Below are 19,733 nucleotides of genomic sequence, written 5' to 3' on the forward strand. Positions count from 1 at the left end.
TGGCGGGTGGCAAAGCCTTCATCCAATCAGGATGAGAGGGGCCTTCCTCCAATCATGATCGTCTGGGGGCGGGCCTTGGTGCACATGCTGTTGGCCTGTTGCACTTCCCCCCACTGTAGAGCGTGCATGTGCACATTTTGTTACCGGGGCGGACTGGGTGGTTTTCCAAATCACCCAAATCACTGAATGCTCCTTTAACACTCCCATCGCCCAGGACGAAGTTCTTTGTCCTTTCTATTAGTAACGCCCGACGCTCAGGACGAAGTATTGTCCTAAAGACGAAGTTTATTGATACGAGAACGGATCGCCTGGCTGTATAGCCCAGGCGCGCCTGCTGGGCTCTCCTCTGTGACGCGCAAGAGTGAGACGTCATCAAAAAACTCCCTCCTCTGTTTAGCTGATGAAAACGAAAATCTTAAAACGTTCATAAATCGCGATCTAAATCATCCCGTCTTTTTCTGAAAAAAGATCCTGTGTTAGACGGCGCTCCGCGGTCCAGTCGCTAGTCTCGATAGATTTATTCTTGTCTCCCGTTGTTGTCAATCGACTCTAGAGTGCTGTGGCTATTGTTAGCTGCTACACAACATCATGAACTTCCGGCCGGTCCGTCCGGAAAAGGCGTCTGTGTTTATAAATCGACTGGGCGCATGAATGTAATGGATTAAATAGTTCCTGGCAATGGGAACCCCTATTGGCGTTTTAACCATGATGTTATACTTTATCTATTGAAAAATAGCAGACCTACAAGCTCATAGCGCGGCACTCAGTGCATCGTGAAAATGTGGCTCAAATCCTTGAATATATATTCTCTCACAGTGAACGTTTTTAACTCAAATCGTTGCTTCTGGGGGATGGGGGATGGGGGGGGGGGGGGGGGGGGGTCCCTGAAACAACATATTTTCAGATGGGGGGGTCCGCGGCCAAATACAGATATTTCCTGGGGGTCCTTGACTTGAAAAAAAGTTGGGCACCACTGACAGAAAACAGAGTTTTTTTCTGAAAATTGTCATGATTTAGATTCTACAAAATGTCTTCTACATTTTAGAAGACATTTGTAGAATCAGTTCTCAGGTCTAAATGGGTTAAAATGGAGTTTGAAGTTACAATGGATGTATTTATAGGAAGGGCATATCAAATGTATCCAGTATAAATACTGAACCAAGTCATTTAAAACACATTTTGGGCGGGAACCCTTTTTAGTGTTTATTATTATGTTATACTTCTACAAGCTCATAGCACGGCACCGAGTGCCACGCTACGAGCTTGTAGGTCTGCTATTTTTGAAAAATTGTGAAAATGTGCCTGAAATCTTATATCTTATATCTTATATATATTCTTTCAGAGGTTCAGTTTTTAACTCAAATCTTTGCTTCTGGGGAGGTCCCTGGAACAACAATATTTTCAGATGGGGGTTGGTGGCCAAATACATATAATTTTTGGGGTCCTTGACATGAAATATTGAGAACCACTGATATAGAAACATGGGGTTTTTCAGACTAAAATACATTAACATTTTATTTTTTATGTCAGGCTTAAATGGGTTAAATGGGTTAAAAACTGTCCGTTCACAAAAGCCTGCGAGACAATGAAACGACCCCCAAGGATGTTTTGAAAGTGAAATATCCCTTTTAACCCATTAAGAAATGTATTCGGATATTCTAGTGCGACTGTGGCTCAGGAGGTAGAGCAGGTCGTCCAATGATCCATGGGTCGGCGGTTCGAATCCCGGCTCCTCCTCCTGTCTACATGTCGTAGTGTCCTTGGGCAAGACACTGAACCCCAAATTGCTCCTGATGTGCTGGTTGGTGCCTTGCATGGTTTCCGCCGCCATCGGTGTGTGAATGTGTGTGTGAATGTGTGAATGTAATGCACAATCTATGTAAAGCGCCTTGGATAAAGGCGCTATATAAATGCACCATTTACCATTTAAACGGATGATAGGTTGGTTCTTGGTTTGCTTATGATCCTAGATGACTATTTCTATGCATTTGATGCATTACCTTGTGTTGTCGAGGTGCGCCAACCCCTCCTATGTCCAGCTTTAAGGGTTTGTGTAAACACAAACATTGCCATGCTGGAGACGGGGGGGACGGGGGGACTGGGGGACGGGGCTGCTAGTATAGCATGCATAGAGTAATAAAAGGATAGAGGCCGAACCGGAGCGTTAGCCCCGCCCCCCCGCTATTCATTTCAGTAGAAGTTGCTCAGTGGCGTTTTGCAGCACCCGGAAGACTGCCGGAAGTATAATTATAACTCAATGGCTCGAGCGAGCGGAGGTTTAGCCTTAGCCCCGGGCCTCACATTTTGAGGTCCTGTGCTGACGCACGTCGTGACGTCATGAACTTCCGTCCACCTCCATGAAAGTGCTGCAATTCCACATTTCGCCAGTAGGTAGTGGCAGCTTCAACGTTGGATAGCCTTTACTGGGGGCGTGGTAGCATATGCCACTTGGGCACAGGCCGCTTTGATATCTTCTGGCCAAGTGCTTAAGCGCCCTTATTGGCCAAGCGCCCTTATTGGCCAAGCGCCCTTATTGGCCAAGCGCCCTTATTGGCCAAGCGCCCTTATTGGCCAAGCGCCCTTATTGGCCAAGCGCCCTTATTGGCCAAGCGCCCTTATTGGCCAAGCGCCCTTATTGGCCAAGCGCTCCTACGGACATGTGATTGTTTAGCCGATTTGCTCGTCTACATATGACGTAAATTTTCCCCTCGATGTCGATGGCGTTTAATGTTCTGATGTTTAATTTACGTCATATTTGGTGGAATTTTGACCTAATTTCTCCGTTCATTGTCAATGGCAAATATTGAGACGTGCGGGGACAAGATTTAGCGGACATTTGACCTGAAGTCCCCTTTCATTGTCAATGACAAAATATTGAGACGTGTGTGGGGACAAGATTTAGCGGATGCCCAAGTGGCATACTAGCTACAAGATTTAGCGGACATTTGACCTGAATTCCCCTTTCAAGGTTCAAGGTTGTCTTTTTTTGTCTCCCTTGGGAGAAATTTGTCTTGTCACAGATGCATACAAATAACATACACGTTCACATAAGAAAAACACCATGAAACATACAAAAAATAGATATTGCACACATTCCCTTGATAAAGTGCAGTTTAGTCAATAAAGTGCATTCGGCAATCTCTGATTGAGCATTTTGATTGACAGGGGAACAAGTGAGTGTTTAAATCCATTATGCACATACCATTTCATTGTCAATGGCAAATATTGAGACGTGTGGGGACAAAATCTGTATATACAGTAGGCGCCCCTCAAAAATGACACGGATGCTTTCCCGGATTTCATGGGTAGAGAAAGTGGCCGAGGCCGTTTGCATCGGGCTCTTATTGTACGCGTCGGTGAATAATGCCACCAGAAGCACCCCCCCACGAAAAGGGACGACAAACAGACCTCTGTAGGTAATTCCTGGAGCGTATGTTATTTGCTCTTTGAAGGGTGGCTGTTTTTTGCTGCGTTTTTTACGTCTCTCAAGGAGACACACGTAAAAAAGGGTGAATTGTGAAGAATCGAGAGCAGAAAACGAGGGGAAAGTATATACGTGCGCTCTGTCCAAATATGACCCGAGAGAGTAATTCCGATTTTATTACTGCTGAATGTCAGACGTTGTCAGTTCGAGGTTGTTTTATCGGAGGAGAAAGTATAGGAGAGTTCCAGGCAGTGTTGTTTTTTGCAGCAAATTTCTGTTTTAGTTTTAGTCTTAGTCTCTTGAATAGTTTTCATTTATTTTTTGTCACATTTTAGTCACCCGGAATGTTTTATTGTTAGTCTAGTTTTAGTCGACTAAATGTCATAAGATTTTAGTCGACTAAATCTACAGGTGATTTAGTCGACTAAAATGTGTTTTGGCGGGCCTTGATGCCGTCGTATAATGACTACACTTGCTGAAAATAGCCGATCTACAAGCTCACAACGTGTCGCAGCGCGGCGCGTTGTGAGCTTGTAGATCGGCTATTTTCAGCATGCACTATTTTCAGCATGCACTAGTCCCTTCCTAACATTGTAGTCTAGTTTTTATCTGTTGACGAAGTTGTCGATACATTTAGTCTTAGTTTTAGTCGTCATAGCTTAGTTTTCATGTTTTCGTCAGTGAGTCAGTGAGTTTTCGTCTTAGTTTTAGTCGACGAAAACAAGAGACCACTAGAGACCACTATCTATCGACAAGTACATTCAATGGTGTAAATAAAGTAACTAAGAGTATTTACTCAAGTACTATTTCTCCAGTATGCATTTCAGTGGCAACTATTGTACTTTTACTCCACTTGCAATCATTTGAAAACTTTTGTTTACCAGTTAAACTAAAGATTATTAAGATTTGATTATTATTACAAAACAAACATTCTAAAACGGTTAGTCCCAATACTTGATTCTGATTGGCTGGTGAGTCATGGTAAATCTCACGATAATCCACACCTTCGCCCACTTTATATATCATTATATATCAGCTGCGTTACATTCAGTGGCGTGCACAGACATTTAGAGGGGCAGGTGCTCAAGTTAAAAAAGGGCACCTTGTGCAGCGCGTGGAACCGGCCGGTTGCCTTAATCCATTTTGGGGCGGGAACCCCTTTTGGTGTTAGCATTATGTTATGCTTTAGCTATTGAAAAATAGCAGATCTACAAGCTCATAGCGCGCCACCGAGTGGCGCGCTACGAGCTTGTAGGTCTGCTATTTTTGAAAAATCAAAAAAAAAAAAAAAAAAATCATTTTTTTTCAAAAGGGCACATTGCCAAAAGGGCAGGGGGTGCTCTAGCACCCCCTAGTGTCTATCTGTGCACGCCACTGGTTACATTGATCCCGCAGCTCTGTAGCTGAACCGGGGAAGGGGAGCACTTGATTGCCTTACAAACCCTGGCCGTGCGGTGCGTCAAAGCACCGCCCCCCCCGCTCATATGACTGTGATTATGTGTGGCTCCGGGGCGGCCTCGTAAAAACATTAAGCGCCTCCTATTCCCCCGTCACAGAGACTGGCCGAGTAAAAAACAAGGAAGTGTGGGCAACCACACTATAGTTATTGACACACTGTATTATTCTTCTGGAGTAACCTACCTAACTTCGGCTGTGATTGGCCGAGCTTTGCACAACGTTTGTAGTAGCTAATTGGCTGTTGTTGGTTACGTAACCAATCTATGTTTTACAATAGTTTATAAAGACATAAACTCCCTTGCAGTGGCAGAAGCCCAAACTATTGAAGCGTTTTTTTTTTGAGCGGCCGTAGCCCCTCCTATATGCAGCTTTTGTCCCCACTGACAATGAAAAGAGAAATTAGGTCAAAATAATGTCCACCAGATTAGACGTAAATTTAACCAACCATTCACATGAATTCAGTTGTTCATGACATGATGTATGATGATGTATAATGATAAGAGTGCCCCTCACTTCACACAGGTGTGATTTAAAAAAAAAAGATATATATATATACTCTAATGTCTATACTTTGTGTTAAGTTTGTGTTAACACAAACTTTGTCCCAACACAAACGTTAAATCCCATTGACAACGAATGGACAATTTTGTGTGTTCGTGTAAACACAAACATTGAAGACGAAGGTGAGGACGCAAATTCTGATTGGCCGGAATTAGATGATGTATGATGACAAGAGCGCCCCTCACTTCACACGGGTGTGATTTTTACATTTATGTTCAATAAACTATTCAATCAATCAATCAATCAGTCGAATAGGGAGTCAGACAACAAAAAAAAATCACACCTGTGTGAAGTGAGGGGCGCTCTTATCATCGTGCATCATCTCATACTGGCCAATCAGAATGCCTGTTGCCTGTGATTGGTTAGCGGATTTGCTCGTTTACATATGACGGAAATGTTCCCTTCAATGTCAACAGCGTTTAATGTTTTGATGTTTAATTTACGTCATATTTAGCAGAATCTTGACCTAATGTCTCCGTTTGTTGTCAATGGCAGATATTGAGACGTGTGGGGACTGAAGCTGTATATGAGGGGCTAACGCCCCTCTGAAAGTAAACAAAACGGCCTGGGCCATGGCTCAGCGGTCCATCCTGGGCCATGGCTCAGCGGTCCATCCTGGGCCGTGGCTCAGCGGTCCAGGCACCTTGGCTGGTAATCCAGTCTGGCAGTGTGCCGCGGGTTCCACTCCCGATCCCGACGGCCTTTACTGCATGTCTTCCCCCCCCCATCTCTCTCCCCCATTTCCTGTCAGCTTACTGTCTGTCCCTCCATAAACAAATGTAAAAAATAAAGGCGAAAGCCACAAAAAATCATTTAAAAAAAGGAACCAAAACAAATCTACATATTTTGCACATATTTTGCTAATAGTTTTCATTTAGTTTCAGTCACCTGGAATGTTTTAGTGTTAGTCTAGTTTTAGTCTACTAAATCTACAGTTTATTTTAGTCGACTATAAAATGTATTTTGGTGGGCCTTGATGCTGTCGTGCTGAAAATAGACGATCTACAAGCTCACAACGCGTCGCGCTGCTTGTAGATCGGCTATTTTCAGCATGCAACTAATTGTAAAATGACGTATACTGGATCTCTTGTCCACTAGTCCCTTCCTAACAGTTTTAGTCTAGTTTTTATTTGTTGATGAAATTGTCAGTATATTTAGTCTCAGTTTTAGTCACCATAGCTTAGTTTTCATTTAGTTTCCATGTAGTTTCCGTCAGTGGAAAAAGGTAGTCGGCGAACATTTTTCGTCTTTTCGCTTCCCCCCACCACTTGTCAATTAGAGGTTCTTTAAGAGGAGAACGGAGAGAGACATAGAGAGTTCCAGAGCGGTAACTAAAAGTACAGTCTGGCGGACTGAGAGAGCAGGCGCGGCGCCTGGCGGACTGAGAGAGCAGGCGCGGCGCCTGGCGGACTGAGAGAGCAGGCGCGGCGCCTGGCGGACTGAGAGAGCAGGCGCGGCGCCTGGCGGACTGAGAGAGCAGGCGCGGCGCCTGGCGGACTGAGAGAGCAGGCGCGGCGCCTGGCGGACTGAGAGAGCAGGCGCGGCGCCTGGCGGACTGAGAGAGCAGGCGCGGCGCCTGGCGGACTGAGAGAGCAGGCGCGGCGCCTGGCGGACTGAGAGAGCAGGCGCGGCGCCTGGCGGACTGAGAGAGCAGGCGCGGCGCCTGGCGGACTGAGAGAGCAGGCGCGGCGCCTGGCGGACTGAGAGAGCAGGCGCGGCGCCTGGCGGACTGAGAGAGCAGGCGCGGCGCCTGGCGGACTGAGAGAGCAGGCGCGGCGCCTGGCGGACTGAGAGAGCAGGCGCGGCGCCTGGCGGACTGAGAGAGCAGGCGCGGCGCCTGGCGGACTGAGAGAGCAGGCGCGGCGCCTGGCGGACTGAGAGAGCAGGCGCGGCGCCTGGCGGACTGAGAGAGCAGGCGCGGCGCCTGGCGGACTGAGAGAGCAGGCGCGGCGCCTGGCGGACTGAGAGAGCAGGCGCGGCGCCTGGCGGACTGAGAGAGCAGGCGCGGCGCCTGGCGGACTGAGAGAGCAGGCGCGGCGCCTGGCGGACTGAGAGAGCAGGCGCGGCGCCTGGCGGACTGAGAGAGCAGGCGCGGCGCCTGGCGGACTGAGAGAGCAGGCGCGGCGCCTGGCGGACTGAGAGAGCAGGCGCGGCGCCTGGCGGACTGAGAGAGCAGGCGCGGCGCCTGGCGGACTGAGAGAGCAGGCGCGGCGCCTGGCGGACTGAGAGAGCAGGCGCGGCGCCTGGCGGACTGAGAGAGCAGGCGCGGCGCCTGGCGGACTGAGAGAGCAGGCGCGGCGCCTGGCGGACTGAGAGAGCAGGCGCGGCGCCTGGCGGACTGAGAGAGCAGGCGCGGCGCCTGGCGGACTGAGAGAGCAGGCGCGGCGCCTGGCGGACTGAGAGAGCAGGCGCGGCGCCTGGCGGACTGAGAGAGCAGGCGCGGCGCCTGGCGGACTGAGAGAGCAGGCGCGGCGCCTGGCGGACTGAGAGAGCAGGCGCGGCGCCTGGCGGACTGAGAGAGCAGGCGCGGCGCCTGGCGGACTGAGAGAGCAGGCGCGGCGCCTGGCGGACTGAGAGAGCAGGCGCGGCGCCTGGCGGACTGAGAGAGAGGGATTTATTTTGAAGGTGATGCAGAACGTGATTGGAAGTCAGAGAGCTGCCCATAGAAATGGGTCTCGTGGCTATTATGGATAGACTGTGGATAGACTATTAATGTGGGGTCAGGTGTATTTTTAATAGTGTGGACATCATTATGCTGTTGTATGACATTGACCCGTCTGACATTCATTCCGCAAGTGTTTTTCAATCATTGTTAACCTGTGGTCGCTATAAAACATTGTACTTATAACTATGTGACCCTGACGACGCGCTGGTCGTTTTGTTAATGCTCTTTGCCGAGCTGATGCCATCTAACTATTTTATTGCGGCTAGCTGTTAACGTAAAGCCCAGTTCCCAGTGCCACCATCAGCTAGCTGTTAACGTAAATCCCAGTTCCCAGTGCCACCATCTGCTAGCTGTTAGCGTAAAGCCCAGTTCCCAGGGCCACCATCAGCTAGCTGTTAGCGTAAACCCCAGTTCCCAGTGCCACCATCTGCTAGCTGTTAGCGTAAAGCCCAGTTCCCAGTGCCACCATCAGCTAGCTGTTAGCGTAAAGCCCAGTTCCCAGTGCCACCATCAGCTAGCTGTTAGCGTAAAGCCCAGTTCCCAGTGCCACCATCAGCGTCCACTTTAAGAGAAGGAGTTTGCCCTGGATAGAATTGTATTGTGGAAAGTGAGAGAACATCATTGACTATACAGCAGTGAGAGGGGGAGAGAGAGAATGTTGTTATGGTATTTTCGTTTGAGTGTTATCTGATTTCTATTTCTGTGTGTGTGTGTCTTTGTGCGCGCGTGCGTGTGTCTTTTTATGTGTATTTCAGATCGTCTCTCAGAGGAAACTGAGCAAAGCTCTGCTCAAGCAGGGAAACACTGCTGGCAAGTCTTCCATTACGGTAGGAGATCTACACACGCACGCACGCACGCACGCACGCACGCACGCACGCACGCACACACACACACACACTAAGGCTGTAAGATATCTTGAAAATGTACCATTGAGGTATGTTTATGCATTTTGCGAGAGACAGCGTTTTATGGAGGTAAATAAATGGCATATTATGATGTCTATTTGCCGACTGAGCAGTCCCGGGCAAAGCCCCGCGGGGGGGGAGGGGGCAAAGCGTCAGCTGCAAAGCGTCAGCTGCTCCTCCTCGCCCCTCTCAAACAGTCAGCTCCTCCTCCTCGCCCCTCTCAAACAGTTAGCTCCTCCTCCTCGCCCCTCTCAAACAGTTAGCTCCTCCTCCTCGCCCCTCTCAAACAGTTAGCTCCTCCTCCTCGCCCCTCTCAAACAGTTAGCTCCTCCTCCTCGCCCCTCTCAAACAGTTAGCTCCTCCTCCTCGCCCCTCTCAAACAGTTAGCTGCTCCTCCTCGCCCCTCTCAAACAGTTAGCTCCTCCTCCTCACTCCTCTCAAACAGTTAGCTCCTCCTCCTCACTCCTCTCAAACAGTTAGCTCCTCCTCCTCGCTCCTCTCAAACAGTTAGCTCCTCTTCCTCGCTCCTCTCAAACAGTTAGCTCCTCCTCCTCGCCCCTCTCAAACAGTTAGCTCCTCCTCGCCCCTCTCAAACAGTTAGCTCCTCCTCCTCGCCCCTCTCAAACAGTTAGCTCCTCCTCCCCGCCCCTCTCAAACAGTTAGCTCCTCCTCCTCGCCCCTCTCAAACAGTTAGCTCCTCCTCCTCGCTCCTCTCAAACAGTTAGCTCCTCCTCCTCGCCCCTCTCAAACAGTTAGCTCCTCCTCCTCGCTCCTCTCAAACAGTCAGCTGCTCCTCCTCGCTCCTCTCAAACAGTTAGCTCCTCCTCCTCGCTCCTCTCAAACAGTTAGCTCCTCCTCCTCACCCCTCTCAAACTAGACCCACGTGTTCTGTTTATATCACTGGTTCCCATGGTCCCCAGGGGGTCCCTGAGGCAGTTCCAGGGGGTCCCCAGCTAAATGATAGTTTGGAACCAAATGGACCCTTATTGGGTCTGTAACTCTGAGAGTGTACAAATGTACATTTTGTACACTCCCAGAGTAAAATTAACAGTGATTTCACAATACAACTTGGGGTCCCAGAGATAGAAATGCCATTTACTATGCATGTCAAACTGGGGGGTCCTTGAAATGAAACGGGTTGAGAATCTCTACTAGAGCAGAGAACATTTTTCTCTTATGGGGGTCCCTTATGGGGGTCCCTTATGGGGGTCCCTGGGTCTAATTAGTGTCAATTTGGGGGTCCTTGACGTGAAAAGGTTTGGGAAACAATGGTTTATATCAAGTACTTCCCACCCAGCAGCCCCTCCTGAAACGTCCGCCATTTTGGACTGATGGCGATAAAAAAAGGCTTCTAAATCCTAATAGTTTTCTGAAAAACCCTATGTTTTGTTTCTATAGTAGTTGTGCTCAACCTTTTTCATGTCAAAGACCCCCAGAATTATCTCTATTGGGCCACGGACCCCCCATCTCAAAATATGTACTTCTAGGGACCCCCCAGAAGCAAAGATTTGAGTTAAAAATGTTCGCTCTGAAATATATATTCAAAGATTTGCACCACATTTTCACGACTTTTCAAAAATAGCAGACCTACAAACTCGTAGCGCGCCACTCGGTGGCGCGCTATGAGCTTGTAGATCTGCTATTTCTCAATAGCTAAAGTATAACGTAATGCTTAAAACACCAAAAGGGGTTCCCGTCCCAAAATGGGTTAATAGATGCACAATCAGGGACAACTCAACGACAAGTGTCTCAGGATACAGATCACGCGTACAGCCATATATACCGACCTGTCTTATCACAGACTCTGAACACAGTTTTGCCAGTGTGTCTTATTAGCTCTCGGCTTATTGGGCATTCCTGCAATCTGCAGGCCTTTCACAACTAACTTATGGACATTACCGAGGCTTCCAAATACGAACACAAGTGGTTTACATTTGTAACCAAGCTGTATAATAGCATCCTTAAGACGTTGGCACTTACTTAAGCCCCTTGGTAAGGAATACCTCTTCCAGACTGTGGTCAAATGTACATGCCTCTTCCAAAATGATCACTTCTCTACTGTCCTCTGCATCATCAACAACATCTGGTGTATTAGCTGTGACATCTGGAATAGGCACCATGTTCATTATGGTGCATGAACATGGCGGTTGAAACACGTGAGTGCTTGTAAATTGTAGCAGATGATGCCGAAACAAATGAACTTAATGTCGTTCACTAATAGATCCACAATTATGTCGTGCCTAGCAATGTACACTCCCAAATATAGTATACATAGCAGCCATTAAGAATATGTGAGAGAGTTTATATACATAGCATCATTCAGATGACAGAGTTTCAGTAACTGGAGTGTGGTCATGGTGCAGACAATGAGGAGGAAACATATTATTAGCATACTGTACTATACCACAGAGAAAGATTGGTTCTGTTTGGACTCTGGCTTTGACTGGCTTGGCTTTGACTCATCAACTGCATCGTTTTTGAATATTGTATGCTAGTGCTGCCTGCACGATTCTGAATCGAATTTTGTGAATTTCTCATTTTTTCCATGAAAAGATGTATTGTCTTTAGTCTGCTGTAGTTGCTGAACATTAAACATACATTCAAAACGTGTCACCTGGAGCCATAACTACTGTGGCTTTAAACAGACAACACCAAAGTGCTCGACTTAAAGGAGAATTCCATACTAGAAGGCTTTCTTACCTTTCTTTGTAGTTGTTACGTCCCCACCAAAGAGGTCCAGGTGTGTTATGGTGTTATTTGTGCAAAAGCTCCTTATTGGCTATTTCCCCTACCATAAGCCCTAAATGAATTGCATTGAATTGAATGGGAATTGAATGGGGCTATGGGGTGTTGTGCTAATTCGCTTATTTCCATCGCTCAAAACTTTTCTTTTTGAGTGGTGTAAACCACTCCTACAACTGGCTTTTTTGTGCAGAAAAAATTTGCATGGTTGCTATGTTCACCCTGTTGTAATGACGTAATGAAATCACACCCGGGTGAACAGGGTGAACATAGCAACCATGCTCATTTTTTCTGCACAAACAAAGCCAGGTAATGAAATCACACCCGGGTGTGATTTCATTACGTCAGACATGATTTCATTACGTCAGACAGACCTTACACCACTCAGTTCACACGGGTGTGATTTTTTTGTATATATCCTCTCTTCATAATGTAAATAATATCCCAAGTGGCACACTTTACTACTTATTTCGATGGAAATAAGCGAATTAGCACAACACCCCATAGCCCCATTCAATTCCCATTCAATGCAATTCATTGAGGGCTTATGGTAGGGGAAATAGCCAATACGGAGTTTTTGCACAAAATAACACCTGGACCTCTTTGGTGGGGACGTAACAAGTACAAAATAACACCTGGACCTCTTTGGTGGGGACGTAACAAGTACAAAATAACACCTGGACCTCTTTGGTGGGGACGTAACAAGTACAAAATAACACCTGGACCTCTTTGGTGGGGACGTAACAAGTACAAAATAACACCTGGACCTCTTTGGTGGGGACGTAACAAGTACAAAATAACACCTGGACCTCTTTGGTGGGGACGTAACAAGTACAAAATAACACCTGGACCTCTTTGGTGGGGACGTAACAAGTACAAAATAACACCTGGACCTCTTTGGTGGGGACGTAACAAGTACAAAATAACACCTGGACCTCTTTGGTGGGGACGTAACAAGTACAAAATAACACCTGGACCTCTTTGGTGGGGACGTAACAAGTACAAAAAAACACCTGGACCTCTTTGGTGGGGACGTAACGACTACAAAGAAAGGTAAGAAAGGTAAGAAAGCCTTCTAGCATAGAATTCTCCTTTATACCTCTCTTAAAGACTCTCTCTTGTAGCAAAAAGAGTAACTATAATTAATTGGACAGCGCCGCCAACCAATGATACACAATGCTTGCTCAAATTTAGTAAATAGGATTAAAATAATTGTGCAGCACTATTGTATGCAAGACTGTGTGATCTGCATGCAGGAAGGCAAGCTAGCTTTACCTTGTCGTTTTAAACCAGTCCAGTGTTGTTGTTGTTTTTGTTGTTGTTACTGTTGTTAATGATGTCCCCGTAGCTCAGGGGTTCTCAACGGACCCCCATAGATGCTTTGGCAATGTCTCGGGACCCCCGCCCCGCCCCCCAATATAAATTGACCGCTACAATAACCTTAATAATAGAGACAATACGCCATAAATAAATACTGAAACCAGATATAATCATTAGGGAAGGTGTATGTATGTACTATATGTGTACTAAACTCTTCATTTCCATTTTCCAGCAATTCAGTTAAAATAAAATAATTTGGCGACCCATGGGTTGAGAACCCCTGCCGTAGCTCACGGATAATGTTCTCACACAGAGCTCGGTCATTGAGGTCAGGCCAATTGTTAGTCCGAAGTTCTCCGAACCACTTTCTCCCAAAGTGAACTATTTTGGCATTTAGTTCACTAAGTAGGTGTTTTTACACGCTAGGGCAGCTATAGGTGAACGCTGGATTCTAGACGGGGCATCCGGCCTAATAGCCTCTTACTTCTCATCAGCGGGTGTCAGTGGCATTTCGAAGCTGCACGAACGTCCTTGGAATAGTGGATAATAAACTTGATGATGTTTTGTTCCTTCATGATCTCATTGCCCTTCGTTTTGCTCTCTCCCTTTCACTGTCTCATCTCTCTCTCTCTCTCTCTCTCTCTCTCTCTCTCTCTCTCTCTCTCTCGCTCTCTCTCATCTCTCTCTCTCTCTCTCTCTCTCTCTCTCTCTCTCTCTCTCTCTCTCTCTCTCTCTCTCTCTCTCTCTCTAACTCTAACTCTAACTCCAACTCTCTCTCTCTCTCTCTCTCTCTCTCTCTGTCTCTGTCTCTGTCTCTCCCTCTCTCTCTCTCTCTCTCTCTCTCTCTCTCTCTCTCTCTCTCTCTCTCTCTCTAAAGGTGACAGCGGAGGAGCTTTCTGGTAATGACGATTACGTAGAACTCTCCTTCAGCGCTCGCAAGCTAGATGACAAGGTGTGTGTGTGTGTGTGTGTGTGTGTGTGTGTGTGTGTGTGTGTGTGTGTGTGTGTGTGTGTGTGTGTGTGTGTGTGTGTGTGTGTGTGTGTGTGTGTGTGTGTGTGTGTGTGTGTGTTAGAGAGACAGAGAAAGACAGAGAGAGGTGGGGGTTGTAAAAGGGCTGTGGGACTCAGTGATGTAACACACACACACACACACACACACACACACACACACACACACACACACACACACACACACACACACACACACACACACACACACACACACACACATTAATTATATATAGCCTACACGCTGTGCTCGGGGTGAATTAGGAGTGAGGTTATGAGCAGACAGACAGACAGGTTATGAGCAGACAGACAGACAGGTTATGAGCAGACAGACAGACATGTTATGAGCAGACAGACAGGTTATGAGCAGACAGACATACAGGTTATGAGCAGACAAACAGGTTATGAGCAGACAGACAGACAGGTTATGAGGAGACAGACAGGTGATGAGCAGACAGACAGGTTATGAGCAAACAGACAGACAGGTGGTGAGCAGACAGACAGACAGACAGACAGACAGACAGACAGACAGACAGACAGACAGACAGACAGACAGACAGACAGACAGACAGACAGACAGGTGATGAGCAGACAGACAGGTGATGAGCAGACAGACAGACAGGTGATGAGCAGACAGACAGGTTATGAGCAGACAGACTGACAGGTTATGAGCAGACAGACAGGTGATGAGCAGACAGACAGACAGGTGATGAGCAGACAGACAGACAGACAGGTGATGAGCAGACAGACAGACAGGTGATGAGCAGACAGATAGGTGATGAGCAGACAGACAGGTGATGAGCAAACAGACATACAGACAGACAGACAGGTGATGAGCAGACAGACAGGTTCTGAGCAGACAGACATACAGGTTATGAGCAGACAGACAGGTGATGAGCAGACAGACAGGTTATGAGCAGACAGACAGGTTATGAACAGACAGACAGGTGATGAGCAGACAGACAGACATACAGACAGGTTATGAGCAGACAGACAGGTGATGAGCAGATAGACAGACAGGTGATGAGCAGACAGACAGTTTATGAGCAGACAGACAGACAGACAGACAGACAGGTTATGAGCAGACAGCCAGGTGATGAGCAGACAGACAGGTTATGAGCAGACAGACAGACAGGTTATGAGCAGACAGACAGGTGATGAGCAGGCAGACAGGTTATGAGCAGACAGACATGTGATGAGCAGACAGACAGGTTATGAGCAGACAGACAGACAGGTTATGAGCAGACAGACAGGTTATGAGCAGACAGACAGGTTATGAGCAGACAGACAGGTTATGAGCAGACAGACAGGTTATGAACAGACAGACAGGTGATGAGCAGACAGACAGACAGGTTATGAGCAGACAGACAGGTGATGAGCAGATAGACAGACAGGTGATGAGCAGACAGACAGTTTATGAGCAGACAGACAGACAGACAGACAGACAGGTTATGAGCAGACAGCCAGGTGATGAGCAGACAGACAGGTTATGAGCAGACAGACAGACAGGTTATGAGCAGACAGACAGGTGATGAGCAAGCAGACAGGTTATGAGCAGACAGACAGGTGATGAGCAGACAGACAGGTTATGAGCAGACAGACAGACAGGTTATGAGCAGACAGACATGTTATGAGCAGACAGACAGGTTATGAGCAGACAGACAGGTTATGAGCAGACAGACAGGTTATGAGCAGACAGACAGACAGGTTATGAGCAGACAGACATGTTATGAGCAGACAGACAGGTTATGAGCAGACAGACAAGTTATGAGCAGACAGACAGGTTATGAGCAGACAGACAGGTGATGAGCAGACAGACAGGTTTTGAGCAGACAGACAGGTGATGAGCAGACAGACAGACAGGTTATGAGCAGACAGACAGGTTATGGGCAGACAGACAGGTTATGAAAAGACAGACAGGTTATGAGCAGACAGACAGGTTTTGAGCAGACAGACAGGTGATGAGCAGACATACAGACAGGTTATGAGCAGACAGACAGGTTATGAGCAGACAGACAGGTTATGAGCAGACAGACAGGTGATGAGCAGACAGACAGGTGATGAGCAGACAGACAGACAGGTTATGAGCAGACAGACAGGTTATGAGCAGACAGACAGGTTATGAGCAGACAGACAGGATATGAGCAGACAGACAGGTGATGAGCAGACATACAGGTTTTGAGCAGACAGACAGGTGATGAGCAGACAGACAGACAGGTTATGAGCAGACAGACAGGTTATGAGCAGACAGACAGGTTATGAGCAGACAGACAGGTTATGAGCAGACAGACAGGTGATGAGCAGACAGACAGACAGGTTATGAGCAGACAGACAGGTTATGAGCAGACATACAGGTTATGAGCAGACAGACAGGTTATGAGCAGACAGACAGGTGATGGGCAGACAGACAGACAGACAGACAGGTTATGAGCAGACAGACAGGTTATGAGCAGACAGACAGGTTATGAGCAGACAGACAGGTGATGAGCAGACAGACAGGTGATGAGCAGACATACAGACAGGTTATGAGCAGACAGACAGGTTATGAGCAGACAGACAGGTTATGAGCAGACAGACAGGCAGGTTATGAGCTGACAGACAGGTTATGGGCAGACAGACAGGTTATGAGCAGACAGACAGGTTATGAGCAGACAGACAGGTTTTGAGCAGACAGACAGGTGATGAGCAGACATACAGACAGGTTATGAGCAGACAGACAGGTTATGAGCAGACAGACAGGTTATGAGCAGACAGACAGGTTATGAGCAGACTGACAGGTGATGAGCAGACACACAGGTGATGAGCAGACAGACAGACAGGTTATGAGCAGACAGACAGGTTATGAGCAGACAGACAGGTTATGAGCAGACAGACAGGTGATGAGCAGACATACAGGTTTTGAGCAGACAGACAGGTGATGAGCAGACAGACAGGTGATGAGCAGACATACAGACAGGTTATGAGCAGACAGACAGGTTATGAGCAGACAGACAGGTTATGAGCAGACAGACAGGTGATGAGCAGACAGACAGGTGATGAGCAGACAGACAGGTTATGAGCAGACAGACAGGTTATGAGCAGACAGACAGGATATGAGCAGACAGACAGGTGATGAGCAGACATACAGGTTTTGAGCAGACAGACAGGTGATGAGCAGACAGACAGACAGGTTATGAGCAGACAGACAGGTTATGAGCAGACAGACAGGTTATGAGCAGACAGACAGGTTATGAGCAGACAGACAGGTGATGAGCAGACAGACAGACAGGTTATGAGCAGACAGACAGGTTATGAGCAGACATACAGGTTATGAGCAGACAGACAGGTTATGAGCAGACAGACAGGTGATGGGCAGACAGACAGACAGACAGACAGACAGGTTATGAGCAGACAGACAGGTTATGAGCAGACAGACAGGTTATGAGCAGACAGACAGGTGATGAGCAGACAGACAGGTGATGAGCAGACATACAGACAGGTTATGAGCAGACAGACAGGTTATGAGCAGACAGACAGGTTATGAGCAGACAGACAGGCAGGTTATGAGCTGACAGACAGGTTATGGGCAGACAGACAGGTTATGAGCAGACAGACAGGTTATGAGCAGACAGACAGGTTTTGAGCAGACAGACAGGTGATGAGCAGACATACAGACAGGTTATGAGCAGACAGACAGGTTATGAGCAGACAGACAGGTTATGAGCAGACAGACAGGTTATGAGCAGACTGACAGGTGATGAGCAGACAGACAGGTGATGAGCAGACAGACAGACAGGTTATGAGCAGACAGACAGGTTATGAGCAGACAGACAGGTTATGAGCAGACAGACAGGTGATGAGCAGACATACAGGTTTTGAGCAGACAGACAGGTGATGAGCAGACAGACAGGTTATGAGCAGGCAGACAGGTTATGAGCAGACAGACAGGTTATGAGCAGACAGACAGGTGATGAGCAGACAGACAGACAGGTTATGAGCAGACAGACAGGTTATGAGCAGACATACAGGTTCTGAGCAGACAGACAGGTTATGAGCAGACAGACAGGTGATGAGCAGACAGACAGACAGACAGGTTATGAGCAGACAGACAGGTTATGAGCAGACAGACAGGTTATGAGCAGACAGACAGGTGATGAGCAGACAAACAGGTTTTGAGCAGACATACAGGTGATGAGCAGACAGACAGGTTATGAGCAGACAGACAGGCAGGTTATGAGCAGACAGACAGGTTATGAGCAGACAGACAGGTGATGAGCAGACAGACAGGTTTTGAGCAGACAGACAGGTGATGAGCAGACAGCCAGGTTATGAGCAGACAGACAGGCAGGTTATTAGCAGACAGACAGGTGATGAGCAGACAGACAGGTTTTGAGCAGACAGACAGGTGATGAGCAGGCAGACAGGTTTTGAGCAGACAGACAGGTGATGAGCAGACAGACAGACAGGTTATGAGCAGACAGACAGGTTATGGGCAGACATACAGGTTATGAGCAGACAGACAGGTTATGAGTAGACAGACAGGTTTTGAGCAGACAGACAGGTGATGAGCAGACATACAGACAGGTTATGAGCAGACAGACAGGTTATGAGCAGACAGACAGGTTATGAGCAGACAGGCAGGTTATGAGCAGACAGACAGGTGATGAGCAGACAGACAGACAGGTTATGAGCAGACAGACAGGTTATGAGCAGACAGACAGGTTATGAGCAGACAGACAGGTGATGAGCAGACATACAGGTTTTGAGCAGACAGACAGGTGATGAGCAGACAGACAGACAGGTTATGAGCAGACAGACAGGTTATGAGCAGACATACAGGTTCTGAGCAGACAGACAGGTTATGAGCAGACAGACAGGTGATGAGCAGACAGACAGGTTATGAGCAGACAGACAGGTTATGAGCAGACATACAGGCAGGTTATGAGCTGACAGACAGGTTATGGGCAGACAGACAGGTTATGAGCAGACAGACAGGTTATGAGCAGACAGACAGGTTTTGAGCAGACAGACAGGTGATGAGCAGACATACAGACAGGTTATGAGCAGACAGACAGGTTATGAGCAGACAGACAGGTTATGAGCAGACAGACAGGTTATGAGCAGACAGACAGGTGATGAGCAGACAGACAGGTGATGAGCAGACATACAGACAGGTTATGAGCAGACAGACAGGTTATGAGCAGACAGACAGGTTATGAGCAGACAGACAGGTGATGAGCAGACATACAGGTTTTGAGCAGACAGACAGGTGATGAGCAGACAGACAGACAGGTTATGAGCAGACAGACAGGTTATGAGCAGACAGACAGGTTATGAGCAGACAGACAGGTGATGAGCAGACAGACAGACAGGTTATGAGCAGACAGACAGGTTATGAGCAGACATACAGGTTATGCGCAGACAGACAGGTGATGAGCAGACAGACAGACAGACAGACAGCCAGGTTATGAGCAGACAGACAGGTTATGAGCAGACAGACAGGTTATGAGCAGACAGACAGGTGATGAGCAGACAAACAGGTTTTGAGCAGACATACAGGTGATGAGCAGACAGACAGGTTATGAGCAGACAGACAGGCAGGTTATGAGCAGACAGACAGGTTATGAGCAGACAGACAGGTGATGAGCAGACAGACAGGTTTTGAGCAGAC

At 47.6% G+C, this 19,733-nt stretch overlaps 1 protein-coding gene across 1 annotated transcript in view; it reads left to right on the forward strand.

Annotated features, from left to right (window-relative positions):
• LOC306919620 (copine-4-like) overlaps window positions 1-19,733 on the forward strand; it is a gene marked incomplete at both ends in the record, with an annotated part of 106,978 nt that overhangs the window by 18,758 nt on the left and 68,487 nt on the right. The window contains 2 exons of the mRNA XM_079532375.1: window positions 8,864-8,935; window positions 13,953-14,027. Coding sequence (XP_079388501.1) covers window positions 8,864-8,935; window positions 13,953-14,027 — 147 coding nt within the window. The remainder of the gene's footprint in view (window positions 1-8,863; window positions 8,936-13,952; window positions 14,028-19,733) is intronic.

The sequence above is a fragment of the Electrona antarctica genome, assembly GCF_951216825.1.
Source record: "Electrona antarctica genome assembly, contig: scaffold_371, whole genome shotgun sequence".
NCBI lineage: Eukaryota > Metazoa > Chordata > Actinopteri > Myctophiformes > Myctophidae > Electrona > Electrona antarctica.